General features: G+C 43.6%; 2 protein-coding genes across 2 annotated transcripts in view; both read left to right on the top strand.

The window, feature by feature from the left end:
• LOC147251642 (titin-like) overlaps window positions 1–26,409 on the top strand; it is a 204,696-nt gene that overhangs the window by 21,730 nt on the left and 156,557 nt on the right. Inside the window, exons 41-54 of the mRNA XM_086221100.1 lie at window positions 14,376–18,200; window positions 18,859–19,137; window positions 19,429–19,992; window positions 20,237–20,518; window positions 20,606–20,884; window positions 20,976–21,257; window positions 21,338–21,616; window positions 21,776–22,063; window positions 22,161–22,439; window positions 22,564–22,845; window positions 23,959–24,237; window positions 24,593–24,871; window positions 25,669–25,947; window positions 26,039–26,326. Coding sequence (XP_086077226.1) covers window positions 14,376–18,200; window positions 18,859–19,137; window positions 19,429–19,992; window positions 20,237–20,518; window positions 20,606–20,884; window positions 20,976–21,257; window positions 21,338–21,616; window positions 21,776–22,063; window positions 22,161–22,439; window positions 22,564–22,845; window positions 23,959–24,237; window positions 24,593–24,871; window positions 25,669–25,947; window positions 26,039–26,326 — 7,764 coding nt within the window. The remainder of the gene's footprint in view (window positions 1–14,375; window positions 18,201–18,858; window positions 19,138–19,428; window positions 19,993–20,236; window positions 20,519–20,605; window positions 20,885–20,975; window positions 21,258–21,337; window positions 21,617–21,775; window positions 22,064–22,160; window positions 22,440–22,563; window positions 22,846–23,958; window positions 24,238–24,592; window positions 24,872–25,668; window positions 25,948–26,038; window positions 26,327–26,409) is intronic.
• On the top strand, window positions 213–13,306 carry LOC147251644 (uncharacterized). The gene has a single exon (XM_086221093.1). It carries the CDS (start codon window positions 213–215, stop codon window positions 10,473–10,475), a length of 10,263 nt encoding a protein of 3,420 aa, XP_086077219.1. The 3' UTR covers window positions 10,476–13,306.

The raw sequence follows: 26,409 nt of genomic DNA, 5'->3' as shown, positions 1-26,409 counted from the left end.
TCACGTCTTGCGTTTATTCGAACAAATATGGTGAGTGAACTTATTTCTTATGGCATTGTGACTCCTAGCATGCATTTAATATTTCCATTAATGATTCATTCAAATCCTTTCTCTCATTTTACCACTCGAGGCTGTGTTATTCTGACACTTATCTGTTTTGGATTGCAGAGCTGTTTCATCAAGAAAACCAAGAGGAAACGTCTCACAGCAGCATGACACTCAGTGGCACTCAACAGCTGAGAGGAGCCTTCTCAGACACAGAGGACTTCTTGGATCAAGGCCTGGTGTCGGCCAATCGTTGCTCTAGCAGAACCTCCTCCATAAGCTCTTGGACGGAGAACATCAAACCTTCTTTCACCAAGAAACTCAAGTTCCAGTCAGTTATGGAGGGGGAACCAGTGGAGTTTAAATGTAAACTGGTTGCTTGTCCTGCTCCAACTATTCTTTGGTTTCATAACAACAGATCTATTCCTAAAGAGCGTAGACGTAGCATCTGTACAGACAGCAAGTTGCACATGCACACTACTAGTCTGGTTATTGATTGCATCAAAGAAAAGGACTCAGGTAGTTACAAGGTAATGGCGATCAACACTGAGGGCTCTGCAGAGTCCACGGCCTCATTATTGGTGTCACTCACCGAAGAGCAGTCTGCAAACTACCTAGGCTTTGTGAAACGTTCTGCTAAAGTCCATGAAAGCTTAGATGCGATGGCAGAGCAGAGGAGTGAGAGAAAAATAAGGGTTGACCTCAGGTGCGTAGGGTCACCGTTTGACAAGATGTCAAAAGTGTATCGGGGGCGTTCTCGATCTAAGAAAGCTCTGGTGCGTACAGTATACTTTTGTTCAAGTTCCTCTTCAAAACAAAAAGACTCAGAGAAAGAGTCTAAATGTTTGGAGACTGCTTCTGAGCGTGCTCCTTCCCCTCCCCCCATGTTTGACAGATCTGAGCGCTTTAACGATAGATTCAGCGATATCTACTGTGACCGGCACACTGGTGCTCGCTTCAGTGACAAGTTCAGTGATAGATGCAGTGACAGATACAGTGATCGATTCAGTGACACTGAAAGCCTTCACAATGAGGTAAGAACAAAACTAAGCACTCTTCAGAAAGCTGTCCAGCAAAAGAAGAGGCTTTCAATCTCTACCATGTCCTCCACTGAGTTTGAGTTAGAGTCAGTAGGCAGTGAGTCAAGCTATGCAGATTATGTGGAAAGGCTCAGGGTCAAACCGGTTTCTCTCTCTGATGTCCCACATTTTAATCGGCCTTTTGATTTAGGAGAGAGTCCTAAGGAGTTTCAAGGCAAAGACTTGAGCAGGGATTTATCCCAGCCACGTGTGAGGCATTCATTTGAGCCTCAGTCCAGAACCAGAGCCATTCAAATCATGAGAGGTGAGCTTGTTGATACAATGGTGCCACAGACACAAATGAAATCAGAACAGGACTATTCAGAGTTTCAAGAGAACAAAAAACAAGAGAGTTGTCTTGAATCACAGGCAGATGATAGCTTCAAACAGATGCAAACTGAGCATCCCAGCATGGTTGCTGACCACATGGCGAAGTCTGTTAAGTTGGAGGCTCACCAGTATCATCCAGAAGACCCACACATGGAAGTATCATATCCAGAAACTTCTGCATACACTGAAAGTAGGGAATATATGCCTGTTCATGAAGAGGCACCAGTCACTGAGTTGAGACCTAAGCCAGTCACATCTATCAGGAAGACGTTCTCAAGTGATGAATTAGAATGTATAACAACTACAAGAGTTGAGCCATATGAAGAGGGGTCTTTAAGAGCTCAGTATGAGAGGAGTCTGGAGGCTGACCGCATGGAGTGTGAGGAAAAACTCCTGGCCCTACGGATCAGGAAATGGCAGGAAGGAAGTAGGATGTCAGAAGAGGAAACATTTCATCCTGAAACTGGTCTGCCGATACAAGCAGAGGCACATTACATAGAGCCCGAAGGGCCCATTTACTCTGAGCAAGAAGTGGTGGAGATGGGAAGAACTGTGGATGTTGAGACCATGCCCCCAGCCTTCCATAGATCACCCAAAATGAATGCAAGTTTGGTTCGTCCTACAGCTACAACTGTGTCAGCATTACAATCGACTGAAATAACATTAAGGGGGGAGAATGTGGTCTATGAATCACCTGTCTTATTGGCACAAAAATCACCAAGACCAAATGCTCAAGTAGCAGAAATGAAAACTGAGTCATTAACTAGAACTAAAGCAAAAGCAGAGTCCAGACTTGGAGAGTTGCCCCAGTCAGTGCCCATCAGAGCATTCAAGGAGAGGTTCCTTAGTGAAGCTTTAACACCTCATGACAAAGCATCTGGCAGAGTCAAACCATATGAGGAGTCCTTTGGGGCTCAGTGTGAGGAGAGTCTGGAAGCTGAACATCTGCAGTGTGAGGAAAAATTCCAGGCTCCACTGAGGAGGGAAGGCCAGAAAGGAAGTGGAATGACAGAGGAGGTAGTATTTCACCGGGAAAGTGACCCGCATATGCCAGCAGAGACACAGTATTTGGAGCCTGAGGGGCCCATTTACTCTCAGGTGAAAGCAAAGGAGAAATTGGTAGATCCTGTAGTTGCACCTGTGTCGACATTCAAATTACCCGAAGTTAAAGTTAGAAGAGAGGAAGTGGAAAGTAAGGAGCCAGTCATTGTGGCACAAAAATCACAGACACTTAATTCTAGAGTAGCTGAAGTGGAAGCTGAATACATGGCATGTGAGGAAAAACTCCTGGCCCTACGGCTCATGAAATGGCAGGAAGGGAACAGTATGGCAGAGGGGGAAATACTTCACCCTGAAACTGGTCTGCCTATGCCAGCAAAAACAGACTACATAGAACATGAGGGGCAGGTTCACTCCCAGCAGAGAGTAACAGAACAAAGAAGCGCCATAGAGACCAAGGCTATGCCCCCTTCCTTCAATAAATCACCCAGAATGAAGGGAAAGTTGGTGAATCCTGATGCTGCAAGCGTGTCAACACCTAAATCAGCAGAAATAAAAATTAGAGGAGATGAAGTAGAAAGTGCATCACCGGTAACTTTGACACAAAAGTCACCTAGATTAAATGCACAGACCATGGAACTAGAAGCTGAGTCATCAACTAGTACAGAAGCAAGAGAAAAGGCCAGATATGGAGAATTGTACCGGTCAAGGTCCGTTACTAGTGGCAAGGAGAGTTTGCATAGTGAAGCTCTGACAGCACATGACAAAGTGTCAGGCAGATCTAAGCCATTTGAGGACTCTTTGAGCGCTCGGTATGATCGGAATTTGGAAGCTGGATATAGGGAGAGGGATGAAAAACTCTTGGCCCTGCAGGGCATGGAATTGCAGGAAGGAAGCAGGGTGTCAGAGGGGGAAATACTTCACACTGAAATTGGTCTGCCCATGCCAGCACAGACAACTTACAAAGAGCCTGAGGGGCCTGTTTACTCCCAACAGAAGTTGATGGAACCAAACACCATAAAAACTGAGGGCATGCCCCCCTCCTTCCATAAATCAAACAAGATGAAGGCAATTTTGGTAGATCCTGAAGCTGTAATTAAGCCAACATTCAAATCACCTGAAGATAAACTAAGAGGACAGGAAGAGGCAGTTGCAGCTCCACAAAAATTGGCTCGAGTAAACACAAGAACAGCAAAAGCTGAACCATCACCTGTAACAGTAGACACCAGTCTCAGAGAATCGCAGGGGACAAAGCCTATCAGATCCATCAAGGAGAGGTTCCATTGTGAAGTTCCAACACCAGATGACAAACCATTAGACAGAGTTGAACCATATAAGGAATCTTTGAGGGCTAAGTATGAGAAGAGTCTGGAGACTGAATATATGGCATGCGAGGAAAAATTCGAAGCCCTGTGGATGAGAAAATTGCAGTCAATAAGTAGGACATCAGAGGGGAAAACACTTCAGCCTGAAACTGGTCTGCCCGTGCCAGCGGAGACACAGTACATTGAACCTGAGCAGCCCATCTACTCCCAGCAGGAAGTGATGAAGCAAAGAACAACTGTAGAGAGTGAGAATTTGCCCCTGTCCTTTCATAAATCGCTCAGAATTAAGGCAAGTTCTGCAGTTCCTGAAGCTGCAACTTTGTCAAAATTCACACCCCCTGAAGTTGAACTTGGAGAACATGAAATAGAAGTTGCAGTGCCGGTTATGTTTGCACAACAAATGCCCAAAGTACATGCAAGAAGAGCTGAAGCTGAACCGTTACCTGCAAGAGCAGATGCCAGTCTTAGAGAATTGCCTAGGACAAGGTCTATCAGATCTGTCAAGGAGAGGTTTCACAGTGAAGCTCCAACGCCAGATCAGAAACCATCAGACACAGTTGGGCCAAATGAGTCTTTGAGGGCTCAGTATGAGAAGAGTCTTGAGGTTGAACAAATAAAGTGTGAGGAAGAACTCCAGGTCCAGCGATTCAGGAAATGTCAGAAAAGCATGGAGATGTCAGAAGAAGGAACATTCTACCCTGAAACTGATCTGCCCATGCCAGCAAAGACGGAGTACTTAGAGCCTGTTGGCTATATTTATACCCAGCAGGAAGTGGTTGAGGACGAAGGAACTGTTGACCACACTGTCATGTTGAAACAAAAGTTGAATAGAGGAGACCAACAACAAATCTCTCTTTTGACTAAAGCCAGAGAGAGGACGTCAGAAGAATTGGAAATGGATGCATCGCTCGTGCAGGAAGAAAAATTCTCAAGAATGAAAGATGGTGCAGCAGGAGTAGAAACTGAGGTGTCCCCTAGAGTAAAAGTAAGAGCAGAAAAAATGTTGTGTGGTACAACTAGAGAAGAGCGTGAGCTCCAGTTGTCAAGGGAGAACATATCTGAGCTGGCGACTGAGAGTGAGCAGTTTGTCAGTGAAGAGCAAGCTCTTGCTCAGCGGATAATGAAATGGCAACAGGATGTTCTGATGGAACAAGTTGTCAAACCGGAGTCCGACTGGGTTGAGCGTTATCCCCCAATGGAGACAGAAAGGACCACGAAGGGTATCAGAAATAATACTGGTGCTTCAGCTTTAGAACTAATGCAACAACATGAAGTAATTTGTGGCAGGACTTCCCCAGGAAAAGAAGAAGAAAAAATCCTCTTGAGGGAATCCATTTCTGCCGATCTCCAAAATCAGCTGAATAGTAGCCCACAGTGGCCCACAGTTAGTAAACTGACAACAGAAGGTTGTGAAACCAGGTTGCAGAGGGACAGTGAGTACCTTGTAAGTGAGGAGGAAGCACTGGCTCAACGCATACTTAAATGGCAAACAGATGTAGTTGAACAAGAGGAAGTGCCTGAACTGGAGTCTGGGTGGGCTGTGGACAATTACAGTAAACAATTTTGCTATGGGGTGCCACTTCAGACAATGTCCCCATCAAGTGAGCACCATCATGCTGGTGCTACTCATGATACTTGTCCCAATACTTTTCCAATTCCATTTGCAGAATCAACCTGTGTACCTGCAGTGGCAAGAAAACCTTCATCTGTCCATGTAGCTTCGTATAGCCAAGGACCCCTGCTGGAAGACAGTTTACTTGCTGGTGACTTACAAATGACGAAAGCTTCACCTCTTCAACATGCAGTTGAGCATGACCCCTCTACCTCTTTCATAGCAAATCCTCCTCCTTTGCATGCTGATTTAACACACCATTCAGATATGCCTGCTCAAACTGCCTGCTCTTCAAAATCAATGGCTGTCAAAAATGAAGCATGTCAGGTTCAGGGATACTCTACCTCCCAGCTTACCAGTGGACCTTATGGAGGATATGAACTTGCTTCTGCCCAAGGGGACAGTGCTCATGAGCTTTTCAGAGAGTTGCCTTCAGTCAGGAGAGGTTCACCAAGTCATAGTCCTCAGGATGATCTGGGAATAGAGGCAGACTGGAAGCTGAGGAGAGTGGATTATGCTATGACTGCCGACAAATCCAACAGTCGATTCCAAGAAGACTTGGGAGATGACAGAGGGTTAGGAACCCCCCCAGATGGAAGTGCATGGAGAAAACGGAAGGAATTTGTAGGTCTGAGCAAAGAGGAAAGTAGCAAAGACTTTTCTAGGTTAGGCGGGGGAACTGGTGTAGAAAAACTTGAATATGGAGCTTCAACCAAAAAACAAAGAGTTTCTGTAGTGGATCATTTTGAAGTGGGTGTTAACCAGTCTCAGAAGTCCAAGATCATGAGGGCTGGGGATACAAATGTCGGAGGCTCTCATCCCGTATTTGTGAAAGAAATATCCTCAGTCAAAGTACGTACCGGTGAGATGTCAGAGTTTACCTGCCATTTCCAGGGTGACCCTCAGCCCACAGTCTCTTGGCTCAAGGATGGACACTCATTGGTTGACAACCCTGACTATGATGTCATGAGCAAATCCAATAAATCAAAGCTCACAATCTTCTATCCAACAACAGATCACCAGGGGACATATGACTGTGTCATCACCAATAAATATGGCAAATCCATGTGCAGTGCAACTCTTGAGATCTGGGATAAAAAAGTGGTGAGAGGTGTCACTAAGAAGGTGATAGTAACAGAGGATCCAGAGAGGGATGAAGAAAATCAGGAGGAAAAACTTCAGCCCCCCACAGAAAAAGGAAAGGCATCACTACAGGTCCCTCAGGTGGGGGTCCACAGACGCCACTGCTTAGACTGCTTAGACGAATCTTCACCTGTGGAGATCAGAATAACTGCTGCCTCTCCTGTGCCTCTGATGACAGAGGAAAGCAGTGTGGATAGACCTCAGGTCGTGGCAGACAGTGTCTCAAATGTGCCGACTGATGACAGAACCTCTCAGACTGCTCAACACAAATTTACTTTCTCCTTTGATGTTGTAGGTGAGGCTCCTCATGTGGTTAGTGAACTGGAGAATATCACCTGCTCTGATGGCAGCACTGCTGTGCTAGAATGTGTAATCACAGGTGAACCTTCCCCAGAGGTCACATGGTACTATGAGAACATTTGCCTTGAAATCACAGCTGGGAAACACAGACTTGAAGAACATGGTCAAACTTACAGGCTTTATATCAAAAATTTTACGTACACTGATGCTGGAATATACACATGTGTAGCTAGAAATAAGCTGGGAGAAGTTACAAGCTTTTGTGATGTGTCATTTCTCAAGGCAGAACTTCAATCAAAAGATAAAGTTGAAAGTTCCCATGACATATCAAAGGAGGTTGTCAAAGCCCCAAAATCCAGTGTCTCTAGAGACTCCTATACTGTATCCGGTTGTGGTCTACAAGCTTCTGCTGCTGTGATTAAAGTGGCTCAGATAAAACAAGCTTTTGAATCAGACTCACCAGTTGCAGTAATGACACCTACCTTCCAAGGGGAGCAAAATAAAACAACATTTTTCCCTCAGAAGTTTATACCTAGAGTTGCCATTCCTCTTGAGGAGCAAGAGCCATTGATTGGATCTAAACCTGGCAACTTACATGTCGAGGGTGATGCTGGCGTGGCTGCTACCATGAAAAATCCTCTCAAAGCTTTAGCTTTTGCAGCAGACCTTGAATTCACTGATTTAGGGGAAGAGTTTTCTTCTCTAACAGTTCCTCGCACAAATGAACATGTCTGTTCAAAGACTTCCCAGCTCACATCTTCTCTGGAGAAAGACAATGAGATTGATGGGATATCTGTTAATACTGAAGATGGAACCGTTTCAGCAGAATGTCATGATGCAGTCAAACAATTCATAGAGGAAATGCAGGAGTCTCCAAAGTTGATTCAGCTTAAACCTCAGAAACCCGCTGGTAGTCCTGAACAAATGCCGGTGGGTGGGGTACAGATGGAGAAAGGGGGGGCTGTGAAAACATTTGACAGGACAAGTAGCTTCATTCCTCTTGAGACTGAGAGAGTGCCTGCAGTAAAACACTCTGTCAGAACTTCAATTCGAGCCCAAAAACTTGAGAAGCCCAAGCCTAAAGGATTTCCTCAATCACTTTTGGCTGAGAGAAAAAGTGCAGCGACAGGGTCTTTCTCTGTTCATAGTGAGCCTGATGAGATGGTGAGTCCTGCAGAAGGTGCTTGTGCTGTGGAGCAGTTGGCAGAAATAAAAGAAGAGGCAAAAGAAAGTATTGAGGGAGACATTTTTATGTCGGGGGAGGAGCATGTGAGTGAGGAAGCTGAATTTTCTGGTGAGGAACTGATTTTAATCTCGGGGTCTTCTCTAGGAAAATTTGTGAGGGAGGGGCTGGTTTCCAACCCAGAGCCCTCAATGGACAGTGGTGTCTTTGTTAGTTTGCCAGACTCCCAGGCTGATGTGACTGAAGTGTCAGAGCAATTTATGGCCGGTGATCAAGTTGGATCTCAAACACAAATCAAGAGTGAAGATGAGAAGTTTGATGTGCAGGAAATGCCGAAAACTAAACCAATCATTGTTAAACCAAAGGTAGACAGTTGCATTAAACCTCTTGGTTTGCCTGAATGTGCTGCCTCCCACGAATCCAGTGAACTTACACCGGAAAGAGCTGGCTCGGAGAGTAAAGCAGCAGCAGTCGGCTCCATGGAGGAGGAGGAGGTCACTTTTGGTGCTGTCTATGACTACTACAACCCTCCAACAGTCTGGGGAAGGCCCCTGTCCCCTGAATCAGAAATGTCAATAGAAATTGGCAGCACTGTAAGTGAAGAGATCACCGAGGTAGCGGAGAGGTTCTACACCCCGGGCTCATCTACTGAGATCTCACAGCCAACTGAAGAATCCATTCACACTCCCAAGTCTCCCATGTCCTTCCAAACCCCCAGTTCTGATGCACTTGGTGGCTTTATGACCCCGCAGGAATATCCTTTCTCCCCTGTGGAACATAAAAGATCCTCAACAGGAGACTCCAGTGACAGGTTCTTTTCACCAGTTCAGTTCCTGACATCCCCTGCTGATGAGGATATTGAAGCAACTGCCCCTGGAATAAATGTGGACAAGATTCGATTTCTAGCCATGGATAAAGGGTCACTTGGCCTGACAACCCTTCAGGAGAAAGTGCAGGGAATCCCTCCTGCTTTCCTCAAACCCCTTATGAAGAAAAGAGTGATTGAAAATGATGCTTTAACATTTTATGCAGAGGTTTTTGGTCTTCCCTCCCCTGAGGTGAAATGGTTCTGCAACAAAACACCACTGTTGGCAGACAATAGAGTCAAAATGGACAGGGAAGGTGACAGCATCTCTCTAACAATTCACAATGCTACTAAAGCAGATCAGGGAGAGTACATCTGTGAGGCTGTGAACTATGTGGGTGAAGCCAGAAGTGTTGCTTTAGTTGTAGTTGTATCCCAGGAAGTGAAATTCATGCCAGCTCCGCCTGCTGTCACCCATCAGCATGTGATGGAGTTTGATGTAGAGGAAGACGATTCATCTCGCTCACCGTCCCCTCAGGAGATTCTGCTTGAAGTAGAATTGGATGAAAATGAGGTGAAAGAGTTTGAGAAACAGGTAAAGATCATTACCATTCCTGAGTACACGGCCGACAACAAGAGCATGATCATATCTTTGGATGTGCTACCCAGTATTTATGAGGAGGGGGCTGTGGACTTTGTAACTCAGGAGCAGCCTGACTTGAAAATAGCTTTTGAGGTCACTGAGATGCCTCCACGGTTTATCAATCCCATCTGTGACATGGAAACTCCAGAGGGTACCACTGTCATGTTTGAGTGCTCATTGATGGGGATTCCATCTCCAATTGTGTCCTGGTTCAAAGGTGACAAAAAAATTCCTCATAATACTAAAAAATATTTGCACTCGTCTGATGGGGATAACCACTTCCTGAGGGTCTGTAAAGTCACAACTCAAGATAGCGGAGTGTACAGCTGCAGGGCCATCAATGTTGTTGGAGAGACACTGTGCCGAGCCTCTCTGGTGGTGTTAAGTGCTCAGGCTTTCTCTGGGAAGACCAGAGGTCGAGAGTTGACCGCAGTGTCCCTTGGCAGTGCCAAAGTCCAGCCACAGAAGTTTGACTTGATGGTTGGCAATACGACATTTGATGATGAACAGGCATCGGAAATTGAGCTTGAGTTTGAATTTCAGCAAGAAGAAGATGAGTCACAACGAGCAGTCAGGCTTGTGGCTAACACTGACAATGAAATGAGCGAACATGGAGAGAAATATGTAAGTGTTAAGTTTGATGTATTTGCTGAGCCAGCAAAAGATGACAAGATCGAGTTTAAAGGGAAGTCCTCTGATATGTGTAGCTTCCAGTTCCATGTGACTGAGACACCTCCTAGATGTGTCATCCCTCTGACTAATGTTACAGCAGCAGTAGGGACGCCTGTTATCCTCCAGTGTCTGGTAAGCGGTAAGCCAAACCCTACAGCTGAGTGGTACAAAGATGGCAAGCATGTCAGGGACAACAGGTGTTTAATCCAAGAGAAAACTGCAGGCCATTTTAATCTGCTCATTACCAATGTAACCCAGGATGATGCTGGTGAGTATAAATGCATAATCCAGAACACAACTGGGTCCACTGAGACTTCAGCACTGCTGAAAGTGTTTTAAAGGTTGACGGTTGGAGGGCTGGTTGCACAAAGATAAATGTACAGTTTTTGTTTTATGACGCAAGTGTGGTTTTACTTAAGATTATGATTAAGGGTTTGCATGAAACTGATTTGTTTTATAGCCAGGTGCAACATGAGGCATCACTGGCAAGTAAAGGCAGTCTGTAAAAACGTTGCTTTCAAATGACCTTTAAGGACCGCAGTTACACTTATGTCCTGTGTGATGTGATGTGTGAAAACGCTTAATCATCATCATCATGCAGTCAACTAAAGTAAGTTAGCTTCCTCGAAGATGCCATGCAGACATATAAAATATATTTTGGTCAGTGTCACAGGAAAAAGTTGATTATTCTGAAACTTTTCAAAAAATACAGGCCCCCAAAATTGCATTAGGATTGCATTTTCTCCGCAATGTCACAGAGATGAAGAGTCAACATGGATGATAAACCAATACTACTTTTGAAAGCAACTGCTCTGAAAGCAGTTTGAGGCATTTCAGAAAGCAGAACTTCTGCTTGATGCTTCACCACTGTAAGACCCCCGGCTGAGGCAGCATTTCACGAGTTCCTGATGCACGCGAAGATGCTTTTTAAAACATGGCTACAACAAGCCGAATTATATGAAGTGAAGTAGCAGTATATAAAGTCCTCAGCCACACTCTGTAGAATGAATGCAGACTTCTGGTGCAGTTACTGCTGTGCCAATTACTCACTATTGCCTCTTGTGGAACAAAATGGTACTATAAGACACTGGCCAATTCAGGTGCTTTTTAAGGCTCAAGGTAAAAACTGCCGTCTTTTTTCATTGTTTTAGACTGTACACAAATTACAGGTTTTAATCAAAGTATGCAGGATTAGTAGGGTTATGAATCACATCCGTTGACTTCCTGTTAAAACTGACCGAACACAGTTGAAATAGTGACTTTTGCTGCATCAGAACTGCCAAGTAGGTCTGATGGTAGGTCTCAGAGCAGGTCGCAGGCTGTCCAAAACCACAACTGGCGCGAGTAGCGACCTACTTCACAACCTAAAGTCCAGCCTAAACACGCCCACATTGTAGGTCGGTTCAGGTGCATCCTACGGAGCAACCTATGGCCCACAATGCACCGCGGACTTCTTCTTCGTCCCCTAAAAACTTGTGGACCCTCAAGCCAAGTTAGCGCCACCAACAGTCTCCCATTCTGATGAACACTAACATTTATAGTTGTTGATGACTAAAGGTGCGTTAATGTGCTTAATAATAGAGGATGAGTGAAAGGTGTGGTCAGAGTGGAGTGCAGTACCACAGTCAGGCCAGCAGGTGGGGCTTTCGTTGGTGCTGTCTAACTAATTGCAGTGTCTGTGCTCTGCCAGCAGAGGTCGTGCTTCACCACCATCTTCTAGGGTGTCTGAATGGTGCCGCCGTGTTTAGGTTGGAGGAGGAGGACGTAGGTTGGCACTTGGCAGTTCGGACGCAGCATTTATCTTTGAGCAGCCAGCCGTTGTCATGTGACTGTTGTCATGTGACTGTTGTCATGTGTTGCTAAGGTTCGCTGCAGTGTTATCTGCTGTCACGTTTTTTTGCTTCATTTATGGGAATGGATTGTGTGAAACTTCATTTGGTTGATTTGAATGTTGGTTGTGTCACATTTATAGATCATGAAAGTTCTGGGTTTACGTTTGCCTTTGTTTTGTTGAAACACTTTAAAGAGCACCTTGGTAAATTGGAAAATCCTTAATGACACGGAAATTAAATTATCAAATAATTTCTTCCGTGTCAAAATCAAACAGCTTAAAGGATTAACATTAGCAGTCTGTTTTTATCGTGTTCGTCACCTGTGTTTGCACTATGGAAGTTTTGACAACCAGGAATAGTGGGCATCGCTTTTCTCAAAGGCGTAAAGACATAACATTATTGTGTGATGCTGCAAAGCCAAATTATAGATTTCTCTCCAATCATTTGTATTAAAAATAACAATGGAGAAATTAATAAAATGATCAACAATTTAATTAGCACGACTGGAACTGAATCAATAAATCGAGATAGATGTTACTTTTTTTAGAGTTCACTGTAACATTCGAATGTAGTTTCAGATTTTTGTTTTGGGAAACAGTTAACCAATGAAATAGAATAAATATATAGGCCCCACTTTTGTTCAACCACTATTTTTCATCAAAATCCATGTTAGAAACAAATAAGCAAATCAATAAAAAACAAAAGTCTTTGATAAATGTCACAAACACTGCTGTTATTGTTATTGAAATATTTCAAGAAACAGGATTGATATTTAAACCACTTTCATAACAGTCAAACAGTGAAAAACTGAGAATTGTGAGATGAATATTCTAATCTAGTGTCAAGTAAATCTGGACATGTCAGTTGTAATTTATTGTAGTTTGTGCGACAGCTTTGTTTGTGTTTTCTGTGAATGAATTCACAGTGGAATGAAACCATTGCGGGGGTAATTTAAAAAAAAGGTATATCACTGTGAAACCTCATCATATGTTCAATATGGTTTGATGTATTGTAAATATGTGTAATTTTAGAGATGTAAGAGTAGGAACGATCTTTAAGTTTAATAACTATTAAGTCAATTCAAACACATGACTCTGAGACAGAAATGTATGGTTAATTTGTACAGATTTCATGGTTGGTTGTCTCAGAGTTTGTATAATAAAATATTTAATGAGCCCAAAAAGGGGTCTGACCTTTTTTATTGTTATTACATCTGACATTTGCTTGGTTCGTTGTCAAATGTAAAAGCTACCTACACACATAGAAAGACTGTTGAAATCCACACATTATGCATCAATTTTAGAATAAATTATTTGCTGAAAGTTTACAGTTTCAAAAGCAAGGCAAGGCAATTTTATTTGTAGAGCCCATTTTCACAAACAGTTTGTCTCAAAGGGCTTCAAAAGCCATGTATTTATTGCAGAATGTGTGAATTTTTTCATGAATTTAGTCTAAACTTTGCTCTGTTAAACATGTTTTTTTATATTCATCTGTTCATCTCATCTAACTTGTCAGACTTGTGCGAATCTTTTCCTCATGCTACACTCACCTCCATGTAGATAAATCTTTCTCTGTGTTCAATGCGAACACAACAGCCGTGCTGTCTTGTAACTGTGAACAAATCTGATGCATCAGAAAATAGCATTTCTGACAAAGTATCTTTTATTAAAAATTCAAAAAATGCTTGTTTACTAAATGGAGTTTTATTTAGTCATTCAAGAAAATATCTCCCACAATTCTTGATGGACAAAATGGAAAAATGAGACTATGACATTTGTTATGACAATTAAGACTACAAGAGCCCTTCTAGTCGAATTAAAAACACTGGGCGGAGCTAACTTTTCATCGGTTTTCTCCTCTCTAGATAAACCCACCTTATTTAAAATTTTAACAAAAAACATCCTTCAAAGGGTGGTTTTTGGTTAAGAGCGGTTGTCATTTTAAAGGGTTCCCAGAATTAAACTCAGCCAATATTTCCAATATCTAATAGAACTGGAAAGTATCTTGTTTGTAGCAAATTGCATGCACTTACAGTAAGTGTCTCATTAAGTACACTTTTTACAGATAAACAATTCAATACTTTTGCCTCAGTTATTGAGAATCTAGTGTGACATCTAAAGGAAAATATACAAAAACCTTTGACCTCCTGATTTATTTTTAGCATTTCTCTCCTGCACTGAACAATAACAAGGAAGTGCTTGTGTGGACTTAAAAATCATAGAATACAGTAGAATAGAATCTATTCTACTGTATTCTATTCAATAACAAGAAAATGCTTGTGTGAACTTAAAATCATGTTTTTTGAAGAGGAATTTCTTTTAGTATCTGCTTCTGAGAGTGAATTATTTAAATCATTGCATTTGTGTTGTGAATATTCTTCTCAGTCTTGCTCAATGTTTTCTGACAGAATGTTGTAGCACCACCATCACCACCATGGAAAAACAAGAGGAGTCCTACTACACTGATGTCCAGTTACCACTGAAAACAAAAACACTTGAACTCAAGCCAGAGTCCCAATGTTACTCTTCCACTTTAGAGAAGAAAAAAGAAAAGCCAGTTTTCCTCACACAGCTTTCTCCGGAAGCTGTAACCACTGGGGAGACGGCCAGGTTCACCGTTAGAGTGTCAGGGGTGCCAAAGCCAACAGTTCAGTGGTCTCACAATGGAAAAGTGATCAAGAGTTCTTCTATATACAAGCTTATTGAGAAAAAGGAGGAATACACATTAGTAATCACCCAAGTCACAGCTGAGTATGAGGGCGAGTATTCTTGCACTGCCACCAACAGATTCGGCAAGACAACATGCACCACATATCTCGAAGTGAAAAAGCCTGATGTTAGCCAGGCAGAGAAATGGGTTGAGAAAATGTTCAAAATCCCCGGTCAGCCCCCGATTTTCACAGTTCAGATCCAACCTGTGAGGTGCTCAGAGGGAGGAGAGGTTTCTTTTAGTTACAAAGCCAGTGGTGATCCACTCCCTGATGTAACATGGTTCAAGGGGGCTTTCCAGATACAGTCTAGAGGAGACTGTGGCATTACAGCCAACCCAGATGGATCTGGCTTCATCAACATTAAGGGTGTTAAACAGGAGGATAGTGGTCTATACACGTGTAAAGCTTCCAACCAGTTTGGGGAGGCGTCTTGTAGTGCCGAGCTTGTTGTGTTCAAGGAATCAGTTTCTGTGTCTCGTAAGCAGGACCAGCCAACAGTGGTTCAGAAGAAAGCTTACAAGGTTTCAGTGACGGAACAGGCAACAGAGTCTCGCTTGTACCAGGTCAACCTCCCAGGCCAGGATCGAGCTCGGTGTGACCAAATGGTTTACACCATTGGCACAGAAGACCGGCAGATCATTCCCAGTGAGCAAGTGGGCTCCCTCACAGATCTAAAAATCTCAGCTGCCTCTATTCATCGCGAACAGCTGACCCACCAGGCAGCAGTGCTTCAGTCCCACGAAGTAGAGGAGCGGGTGTCTGTGGTTCCCACCCACCCACCTCAAGTTTCAGCTGTTCCTTTGAAGCAGCTTCACATGGCGGCATTCACATCATCTATCGAAGAGAGTCAAGACCTCACAGAGCAGCACTGTGATCGAATTAAGAGCCCTGAGGTTATTGAGCTCCAGGCAGCAAGAGAAAAGAGATCAAAGGTGGGGACAGCTTTAGCTGAGGAGATCACCCCACTTTCTACTGTTAGCACAGAGACGCTGTCCAACAGAAAGTCTACTTCTGTTAAGCCCACCTCAGAGCCTAAACATCTAGTCAGTGGGCATGGGGTTGAGGTGGCACTGTCCATTCTGAGTGAGCAATCCCAGGACATCCCAAAATCACAAGAGGAGAAGGGCTACAAGGTTAAAGAGGGTGTTAAGATCTTGTACTCAGCCCAGTCTGCAGAGAAATATGAGCTTACAGAGAGCCACACAACTGAACTAGCAACAGCAGATTCTGCTTTCAAGTCCTCAATTCACAAACAACAGCATCCTCTTGTCTTGGCCTCCGTCAGTGAATCTAAACAGACTCTTTCCATGGAGTCTAAGATCACCATGCAGAGGCCGATTGATGAGACAGCTCATCTCTGTAGGGATCAACCGATGATGGCAGGTTTTGCAACAGAAGAGAAGCACATACTGCAGGCTGAACCAACTCAGCACTTGCCAAGTTTGGATAGTGCCATTTCCATTCAGTCTCAGATAGAAGAAGAGCAGTTGTTGCACCTGCAGGTCATCACAGACCAGGACCTTCTTCCATCTGAGTCCAGCTTCACCTGTGAGAAGCCAGCCCCAGAGCAGGCAGGCACCAGGAAGAGTCCCACTCTTCTGCATACTGTTAGCCAGGATGAGCAGAGGACAGTAGTTTTTGAGGACACATTTGAATTTGAAGGCAAAGCTAGCACTTCAAACATTCTGCCCCAGAAAGAGGCCCCTGCACTCTTCCATTGGCAGTCAGCCCTGTCTGTGGAACCACTACAAAAAGAGGGTATTCTTGCAATTGAGAAGCCCGACCACCAGACAGCGACACAGAAGCCAGAAAAGGTCAGGAATCAATCGGCAATCTCTGAGGAGACAAGAGAATTCATAGCGGATTATCACTCTGAGCTTGATTTGTCTGTGACTGGAGTTAAGTCTCAGTTACGGATGGAGCCCAAGCCTCAAACCATTCTCCAGCTGTCCTCTCAGCCCATGCAGCTGCCAAAGGAGACACCAATCACCGCTGATGTCAAGCAGCAGCGAGCACTCGTGCAGAAGGAGGATCGTTGGAATGTGATGAATGTCACCAGTGTGGCAGACAGTTGGGCCTTAGAGGCTGGTCACACTGAGAGTCTTACAGATGTGGATACATTCACCTGCCAGACAGCCGTAGAACTAAAGGTCCCCACAGAGTCGATCCAGATAGAGGAGAAGGAGATCTCCACTGAGAGTAGTGTCCTTCTAGAGGCAACAGAGCAGGACTTTGCTGTTCAAATCCAGGAGGGACAGTCAGTCAGGCAGTCAATAGTGATGGATGAGAAGCAGGTGCTAATGGGCGAGGCCTCTCAAGATATCATTAAATCTGAGTCCACTCAGGTCAGTGTCTCTACCCAGCCAGAGCTGTCTTTAATGGCCTCAGAATCCAAAGACAATAAAGCTCTTCCCAAAGAGATGACCTTTGTTATTCCGATCCCAAAAGCATCCAGTGTGAATATACGGCACCAGCTCAGAGATGCTCTGCAGTCTGCTGTAGCCAGTGACCAGCCAGTGTTATTGGCTGATGTTGTAGGTAGGCTCCAGACTTTAGAAGTACAGGAGGTCAAAGTTCAGAGAGAGCCCAAGCGGGCCATGTTCACATACCTGATCACGACAACGGGTGCACCCATGGAGATTACTCTGGCTTTCGAGGGTGAATATCCTCAGACAGCTGACCTCAGGACTGAACTCCAGGCAGCTTTTCACTCCATTGTGTACCAGGAAGCCCATGTTCTGACTTCAGATCAGCCTGGTACTATGCAGCTAGATAAACCTCAAAGGGCACTGCTCACCTCAAGTCACTCAAAGCAAATGCTTTCCTCCATGGTGGAGACAGTGAGTGTGGCAGAGAGCACTAAAGATATCACTGCTGCTCAGTCTATGGCTGCTGCACTCAAGACTGAGTCCAGAATGGCGGTTGAATGTGCTACAGCTGCGCAGCAGGTTGTGGTACAGGAATCTAAGACAACAAAGATAGCAGGTTCAATCTCATCTCTGATCAAAATTTCCACTGAGACTCACACAGCTTTTGAGCAGACAGTGCAGGTGGCCAAGACAGAGGTGAGGTCAGTCATGGTTAAAAGCCAAGAAAGAGATGTTGGCGCAACCATTCTTACAACCACCCTCCCCCCAACCACTGTACCCTCAGAGCAGTCTCTGAATGTCAGTATCCATGAGCAGCACAAGGAGGAGATTGTCAAAGAGGAGATCTCAGTCGTTCAACCAGAACGCAGAGAATACCCTGCAATCATCACCTCCCTTGATGACCTGTCCATTGAGGAAGACAGCAGAGTAACCTTAAGCACTACCATTAAATATGTCACAAAGGTAAACTGGTTTTTCAACGGACAGTTGGTGAAATCTGGCAAAGAGTTCAAGTGTTCTAAAGACCATGACACTTACACACTGGTTATCACCAAAGTTGTTAAGGAGAGACATCAAGGAGAATATGTCTGTGAGGCTGAGAATGAAGCCGGCAGGACTACAACGTCTTCAAGACTCACTGTGGTCTCAAGAGGTTTGATACCGGGAAAATTAAATGTAACGTTCATTCGTTCATCCCCTTTCCCTGAGAATAACAAAAAGTTCACTCAAACGCATTAAATCACAACCATTGTCCTCCCATAAAATGATTCATATTTCATTCTGGTCTGTATATTCGTTTCATGGCTCAGCATGAGGACCACTGGACTAACTCATCACTCTACAGCTAGCAATTGTCTGAAGTCCAGAATCATGTCAGTCATGCACATTAAGCTGTATTGAGTGTCATGATCTCAGCTCTCGGGCAGTTTTCATGGTCCTTCCATGATCACTTTTGCATGTGTGACTTTGTTTTGAACCTTTGATCTGGAACAACCTGCCAGGTCTATTCATTCCTCATCTGCATGCCTCCAGAGCTTCAACATTGCTTCATCTTTAAAAACCTCTTTCTCCCCCATCTAGCTTGAACCCTAGCCCTATGAAAATCACAAAAAATAAGCAAATCCTCTTTTTGTGGAAACTTGGGGCTTGTGTTCTTGCTTTTTTTTTCCACAGAATGAATCTTTTCCACCATCGTTACACATCCCACCATTCCTGCTCTTAATCTTTCACTTGTTTGCATACATTACATCGTTTAAAAGATGTCATTACTAACATTGACCTTTTAATTTGTTCTTGTTCTTCTGCCTCAGTGCCACCTATGTTTAGGCAGAAAATCACGCCTCTGGAGATAAATGTTGGTGGCCATGCCAAGTTCGAATGCGAGATCGAGGATGCCCCAAGTGTGACCTTCAAGTGGTACAAGTCTGGTGTCGAGATCAGACAAAGCGAGAAATACCGGATCCTCAGCAGCCACAAGAGTTCCTCTCTGGAGCTCTTGAATCCAGTTAAACCTGACAGCAGTGAATACACCTGCAAAGCTTCAAACCAGCACGGCACTGCCAGCTGTACCGCCTCACTCATTGTCACTGGTAAGCCCCCAGCGGGGACCTCCTTTTAAATAATTGCTTGACAAATGTTTGAGAGAGAGAGAGAGAATTATATACACACTTTCACGCTCAATCTTTATGATGCAATGTGAAAGTGATTGCTTGGTGGCTTGTCTGGCACTATGTTGTGGTTGGGAGGATCTCATGTCCTCATGTTTACATGAACATTGTTCTCCATGAGATAGCACACATTGTTGTATTTATCATGCTGGTGTCTTTTTCCAGTTTGCAAAGTTTGATCATCATTTTGTGTGTTCTACCTGCTCTCCATAGAAATGTATCCACCAGTATTTGTATCAAAACCAGACCCAATGACTTTATATGTTGGCAAACAAGCTGTATTCCAGTGCTCAGTCACTGGATCCTCGCCCATGGACGTTGTCTGGCACAAGGACAACATAGCTGTCTCATCCACAGGGAACTATGTCATGAAATGTGAAAAGAACAAGTATTCCCTTCTCATTAAAAGTCTCGAGCTGACTGACCAGGGAGTTTATCTCTGCAAGGCCTCCAACAGTGTTGGCGCTGCTACCTTTACCACAGAGCTCAAGGTTATCAAGAAGCCCAGCTTTGTTAAGACCATTGAGCCAGTATCAGCCGCTGTCAATGAGCCGCTGAGGCTGGAGTGCCTGGTGGACGAGGACACTGGTGTGACCGTCACCTGGACCAGGGATGGCAAAAAGGTCCACCAGAGCATGGATAGTAAAGTGTCCTTTGAGGACAAAGTGGCTGTTCTTGAGATTCCGAAGTCCAAACTGAAGGACTCTGGGAAGTATATGTGCATAGCCACAAATGAGGCTGGCAGCTCATCGTGTGAGGCTGTGGTAGCAGTGCAAGGTAAGATCCTAAGGATGATCTTCCTGTTAGCTTTGATGAAAACACGAGTCTCCTGAAAGGAAGTGGTGGATTATCGCTAATGACTTGTTTTCAGCCAATTGCAAGCTGATGCTAACATTGTACACTGCGATCTTGTTGCTTTGTATTTTTTGTCTTTTCTGGTTATCTTCTGTCTTTGTTCTTGTGTTTTTTTCTGAATTCTTTTTTTTTATTTTAAAATGTTTGAACACAAAACCCCTTTCAGAGCCCCCTACCTTTGTCAAGAAAATGGAACCAAAGGTAACATGGAAACAAGGAATAGATGCACGCTTACAGTGCACCATCAAAGGGTCACCAGAACTCCACATCCACTGGTTCTGGAATGAGAGAGAGCTTAGCCATGGAGAAAAATATCACATTTCTTTCAAGGATGGAATTGCCTCATTGGAAGTACTGAATCTCTTACTAACAGACAGTGGCAGTTACACCTGTGAGGTGTCAAATAATGCTGGCAGTGAGAGCTGCAACACCAATTTAGCTGTTAAAGGTTTGTTAAATGTTTTTTTATAGACTTGTTAAGAAAAATTCTGCTAAGAAAATAACATGTACTTATGGAACACTTCTGAAAACGCAGAGCCACCATCCATTAGAAAAGAGCTGCAGACAGTCGAGGCAGTGAAGGGAGCAGCAGCTCAGCTGGAGTGTGAGGTCAAAGGAACAGCTCCTTTTGAAATCAGCTGGTCAAAGAATAAGAAAGCCATCACCAGTGATCGAAAATATAAAATCATCTCTCAAGATTCCTTGGCAAGGCTAGAAATCCAGACCTTTGACAGTGCAGATGTGGGAGATTATCAGTGTGTCATATCCAATGATGTGGGGAGAGTCTCCACTAAGGCTGTTGCTAAACTTAAAGGTCAGTAATACAAATTTATAAAAATGTGTTATTGACTGAGTTTTAATGCTGTGCTTAAAACTCATTTTTTTATGTGAAATTTGTTTCATAGAACCACCAACCTTCTCAAAGAGGGTTGAGAGTGTAACAGCAGTGTTGGGAAATACAGTGAAACTGCAGGGAACCATAAAAGGCTCAACTCCTATCACTGTTAAATGGATGAAGGACTCTGAAATACTGCGAGATGATGACCCAAATATCAAGATGGCGTTCGAGAACAATGTTGCAAGTTTGGCAATATCAACAGTTGCCATCAGCCATGGCGGCAAGTACTTGTGCCAGGCTGAGAATGAAGCTGGCCAACAAAAATGTGAAGCCACCTTGATGGTGCAAGGTCAGATGACCTCTTTTTCAATTCCCACCTGAAATTCTTGTGTCTAAAACTTAATAATTAATTGATTTATCTTATCCCAGAACCTGCCAGGATTGTAGAACCTGCCGAGTCCATTAGTGTGACAGCAGGTGATTCAGCCACTTTGGAGTGTTCAATTTCTGGAACCCCTGACCTCAAAGTGAAATGGTTTAAAGATGGGAAGGAAATGATCAGTGGCCGCAAATATAAGATGAGTCAGAAGGACACTGTTGCCACAATGAAGATTCTTGCAGCAGAAAAAGGGGACACTTCCGAGTACAAGATGGAGGTGTCGAACAAAGTCGGAAAAGATCAGTGCACTTGCTCAGTTACTGTCCTAGGTTAGCACCTGATTTTCCACTTCCACATCCTTTTACATCATAAAACCATTGCAATAGATGAAATTGTTACCAAAGAATGAGTGAAGAGTTTAATTGTTGAGTGATTCTTTTAAAAATACATTCTGAAACTGGTAATACTGTTTTCTCTTCAACAACCAGATCGGATAATGCCTCCAACTTTCACCAAGTCCCTGAAAAGAGTTGATGGTAACATCGGTAACAGTATCTCCATGGATTGTAAGGTGTCTGGCTCACAACCCATGACCATTACCTGGTTCAAAGATGATTGTGAAATTGAGTTTGGAGCCAAATTCCAGCCTGAATTCAAAGATAACTCCGCCACACTGAGAATTATTCAGCTGGAGAAGGCCGACTCTGGGGTTTACAAATGCAAAGCCACCAATTCAGCGGGCTTTAAAGAAACCAGTGGCACACTTTACGTCAAAGGTTATGAATTCTTGGCTGTTATTTCATTATTATTAGTTGTGAAACTTTTTTCATGCTAACATGAAATACCCATTTTTGTCTTCTTAATGGCCTCTAGAGCCCCCAGTGTTCACAGTGAAACCAGACAACCAGGATGTTATACCAGGAATCACTGTCTCCTTCAGAGCAGCCTTCACTGGAACGGTTCCTTTGGTTGTTAAGTGGTTCCGAGAAGAAAAGGAGATTGTAACTGGAGGCACATATTTCATTAAAAAAGATTCCTCTTCAAGCTCTTTGGAGCTTAGCTCTGTGAAACCCAGCGACTCTGCTAAATACACTTGCCAAGTCTCCAATGATGCCGGGAAGGTGGACTGCACTGCAGTTCTCTTTGTTAAAGGTGCCTGACTTCATCTGCTTCTTCTGTTTGTAGCAGCATGAAACAACTTAACATTCTTATCATGCATTGATATTTCTCTGACACTAACATAGTTCTGATGACAAATGTTAACCTCTTCTCTCAGAACCTCCCATGTTTGTGAGGAAGCTTGAGGCGACCAAGCTCATCACCAGTGGTGACTCCACCAAGCTGGAGTGCAAAGTGACAGGAAGCCCTGTGATAAGTTTTAAGTGGTGCAAGGATGAGATGGAAATCAACCATGGCCCTAAATACAAAATGACCTTTACAGACTCTGTGGCATCTCTGGATATTGTCGACTGTAGAGTCGAGGATAGTGGAGATTATGTGTGTGTGGCATCCAGTGAGGCTGGTAGCGACCGCTGCAGCAGCACAGTCACAGTCAAAGGTTGGTTTGCTTCGTTTGCGGATGCTTCATGCACTGGGACACAGCACATTTTTCTTAAACTTTTTGGAAGTTTTCAGTTTCTATCTTAATTTAGATCAGTTTTATTGTGACTCTGAAGAGATTTGGCTTTCCTTTCTTTCCAATGACAAAGCTTCAGCTTTGATCCTGTGATGGTGCCCTGCCCCCTTGTGGACAAGAACATAACTGGAAGCCACTAAATGAAATGGAACTCATAGTCTAAGAAGGATGTAAAATCTCTAACTTGTAGAAGAAATTCCATTCATACCATCATGGTTATCCCTGTGGGGGTAGAGTATATCCGTGCAAGTTCAACATGTTGAGTCGGTAGCAAGCCATCATTACAAATCTAAGGGGACAGAGACAGACAGCGATAGCCATTGACACAAACCAGCCAGTGAGTCAGCAGTAAACTGGCAACTAAGGGTCAACTCACACGGGTGATCTGAACAGTGCCCAAACATGCTTGTTTCCAGTTTGTTGGACCAGTTTGATTGCTTCTTTGACCCTGGACATCATGTAATGTGGCAGTTCATTGGACAAAAACAATAAATTCCAGTGAAGGATAAAAAAAGGATAAATTCCTGTCAACAAAACCATCAGCCTCAAGTGAATTACAAACCTACAGTTTATTTTGTGAATGCAATTGCATATTAGAACAGAGGACTGGAGACCCCATTTAGCACTGAGTGACATTAGCCTCACTGAGCTATCATTGACAGCTGTGCTTTGGGGCAAACTTGTCACTTTTCAACACAGTGTGCCTGAAAGTTTGCGCCGCTCAGTGACGAGATTTGTGTAACCGGATCTGGAGTGGGACAAAGGAACAGTGGTGCTTTAGAACAGTGCACAACCAGGCCAAGTGTGATTGCTCACAAATATTCCCCCGCTATCTTTGAAGCTAGGTCATGGCCAAAATGGGGCATGGCCTTTTCACAGGATGTCCTGCCCAACCATTCTTGCTCATTAGAACTGAAGAAGTCAGTCAGGTTAATGACAAGCGCTCTTCATCTTCACAATAAAACTCAGTAATTCAGTAAAGTCTGTTCTTGGAGTCTACTGTAATATGCTGACTCTTCCATTGTCTTCCTCTAGAACCACCTGTGTTTGTTCGTAGCTTGGAGCCCAAAGATGTGGTGAAAGGTTCTGAGATGATGCTGCAGGGACAAGTCTCTGGTTCTTTCCCTTTCACAGTGTCATTCTATAAAAACACTAAGCTGATCAGGAATGATAAGAGACACAGGATTACTGTAAAAGATGAGCTTGTAGCTCTGCAGGTGCTGGCAGTAGAGGGAGGAGATGTCGGCATGTACCAATGTATCATTGAGAATGAGGTGGGGAAGGCTTCCTGTGATTGCCAAGTAACCCTTAAAGGTTAGTTCAGATTCAGGTCTATCATAAATCAACAAAACTAGAAGTGTGGTCTGTAGAGCGCATACCTCCGCCAAGGCCAGCATAAGAAAATTGTTTTTACTGTTTTGCTTCATAAAATTGATAAGGCCCAAAATTAAAGGGGTTCTTTAATAGCCCAAGCTACACACCTTCACCAGGTTTGGTTAAAATTGGCTTTTGAATTCCTGGGTAATCTTGCTAAGCAAACTAGTAAACACAGGGGAAATAATGACCTTCTTGGCAGAGGTAGCTATATTAATAGGCTAAATAGCTTGTGTAGCCTTTGAGGGAGTTATTAGATATGAACTAAAATAACATAAAACATTTCTGTCTGCAGAGCCACCATCATTTGTGCAAAAGCTGGAGAACCTCAGTTCCTTAGTGGGCAGCGAGGTTTCTCTGCAGTGCACCTTAAAAGGCACGGAACACATAACTGTGGTCTGGCTGAAAGACAACCACGAAGTCAAAGAAGCTGAAAATGTTCATATTACTTATGAGAATAAGATGGCTCTCCTGCACATCGCCAACTTGCAGAGCAAACATGGCGGGAAATATTCGTGCCAGGCACAGAATCAGGCTGGAAGTCAGACATGCTCTGCCCTGTTGACAGTCAAAGGTCGGTGCTTAAACCTTATTCAGACGACCCTTATCAACTCACCAAGTCCAGTGTTTATGTATTTACTGGCAGAAAGTTGCCCTCAGTGTCACACTTTGAGAACACAAATTTAAATCATCGTAGACCATTTTGAGCCTCAATACAGGTTCATCATAATTGCAACACACACTTTTCAGCCCATTTAGTCCTATAACTTTTTTTTAAAGGAAGAAAGTTTTTGGACAGCAGTTCTTTCTTCTTTTTTTCTTTGCATACAATTCTCTGTATACAAATTGACATTCAGTTCCACCAGCAGGGAGTGGGTTCTTGAAGTGGTTCTGGTCAGGATTTCTTTGAACCTTGGCTGCTTTAGGTAAACTAGCCTAGTTTACAATTTGGAGTGGAATCATTATAATAAATGATGTGGGGTCAACAGCAGATGTTACACAATGAACAAACTAATGTTGTTATTCTCACTACTATTCCACCTTGGATTCTACTTTTCCTAATTTGAACTGGTTTATTTTTGGCAACAATGCCTCCAAAGGGTTAGAAATTTAGTATGAAAGCCAGAACAGGATCTGTTCCTTGTTGGTGGAGAATCCAATTGTGGACTTATTTTATTTCAATCCTGCTGGATATTTTTGTTGGACAGATTGACCTTTAAAGATGAAGATTTCAAATGTGTTTTCACATGATCATTGTATGATCTTATGAGTTGATAAGGATCTGTAGTCTGACTTTTGGTCTTCAATTGTCAGTTTTGTCATGTACCAATTTTGAACGTCTTTGCTGACTGACTGTGTTTGACATCTCAGAGCCAGCTAAAGTCACAGAGGAGGCCAAGTCTATCAGTGTGACTCAAGGAGATCCAGCCACACTGGGGACCAGGTTTTCTGGCACTAAGCCGCTTAAGGTCCGCTGGCTCATGGCCGGCAAGGAGCTGACCTCAGGCCAGAGATATAAAGTTCATAGCACAGATACCAGCTCTGTGCTCAAGATTATTAAAACTGATAAAACCGACGGTGGTGAATACACTTTTGAGGTTTCAAATGACGTCGGCCACAGTTCTTGTGAGGCTATACTCACCATTCTTGGTCAGTTCATAATCAGCAACCTTGAATTTCTCATAACTTCTGCGAGCTTTCACCTTAATTTAAATGCTCACTGTTTTTTTCCCTCTGCCAGATCAAATAATTCCACCATCTTTTACAAGAAAACTGAAGCAAACCGAAGGTATCAAAGGATCATTTGCCCATCTGGAGTGTCTTGTGTCTGGCTCTCTGCCGATAACCATTCAATGGTACAAAGATGAGAAAGAGATCAAAACTGATGAGAAACACAAATGCACATTCTTTGAGAATGTTGCTTTTATGGAAATCTCTAATCTTGGCAGCAAAGACATGGGCAACTACACTTGCATTGCTCGAAACAATGCAGGAACTGTCCAGTGCACTGGGACCTTGTTTGTCAAAGGTTTAGTATTTCAAATTTTCATCAGTATTTGGATATATTATTGCTCAAGTAAAAAGACTATCTGCTGTGTGCAGCTTTCAAAG

Source organism: Aulostomus chinensis, chromosome 12, assembly GCF_037954235.1.
Source record: "Aulostomus chinensis isolate RoL2024-O1b breed Wild chromosome 12, RoL_Achi_v1.0, whole genome shotgun sequence".
NCBI classification, from domain to species: Eukaryota; Metazoa; Chordata; class Actinopteri; order Syngnathiformes; family Aulostomidae; genus Aulostomus; species Aulostomus chinensis.
Note: the sequence above shows the minus strand (reverse complement) of the source record. Positions and strands in the feature narration are given on the sequence as shown.

Coding starts and splice junctions, on each gene's coding strand:
- LOC147251644 (XM_086221093.1), top strand. CDS start 213: ATGACACTCAGTGGCACTCAACAGCTGAGAGGAGCCTTCTCAGACACA.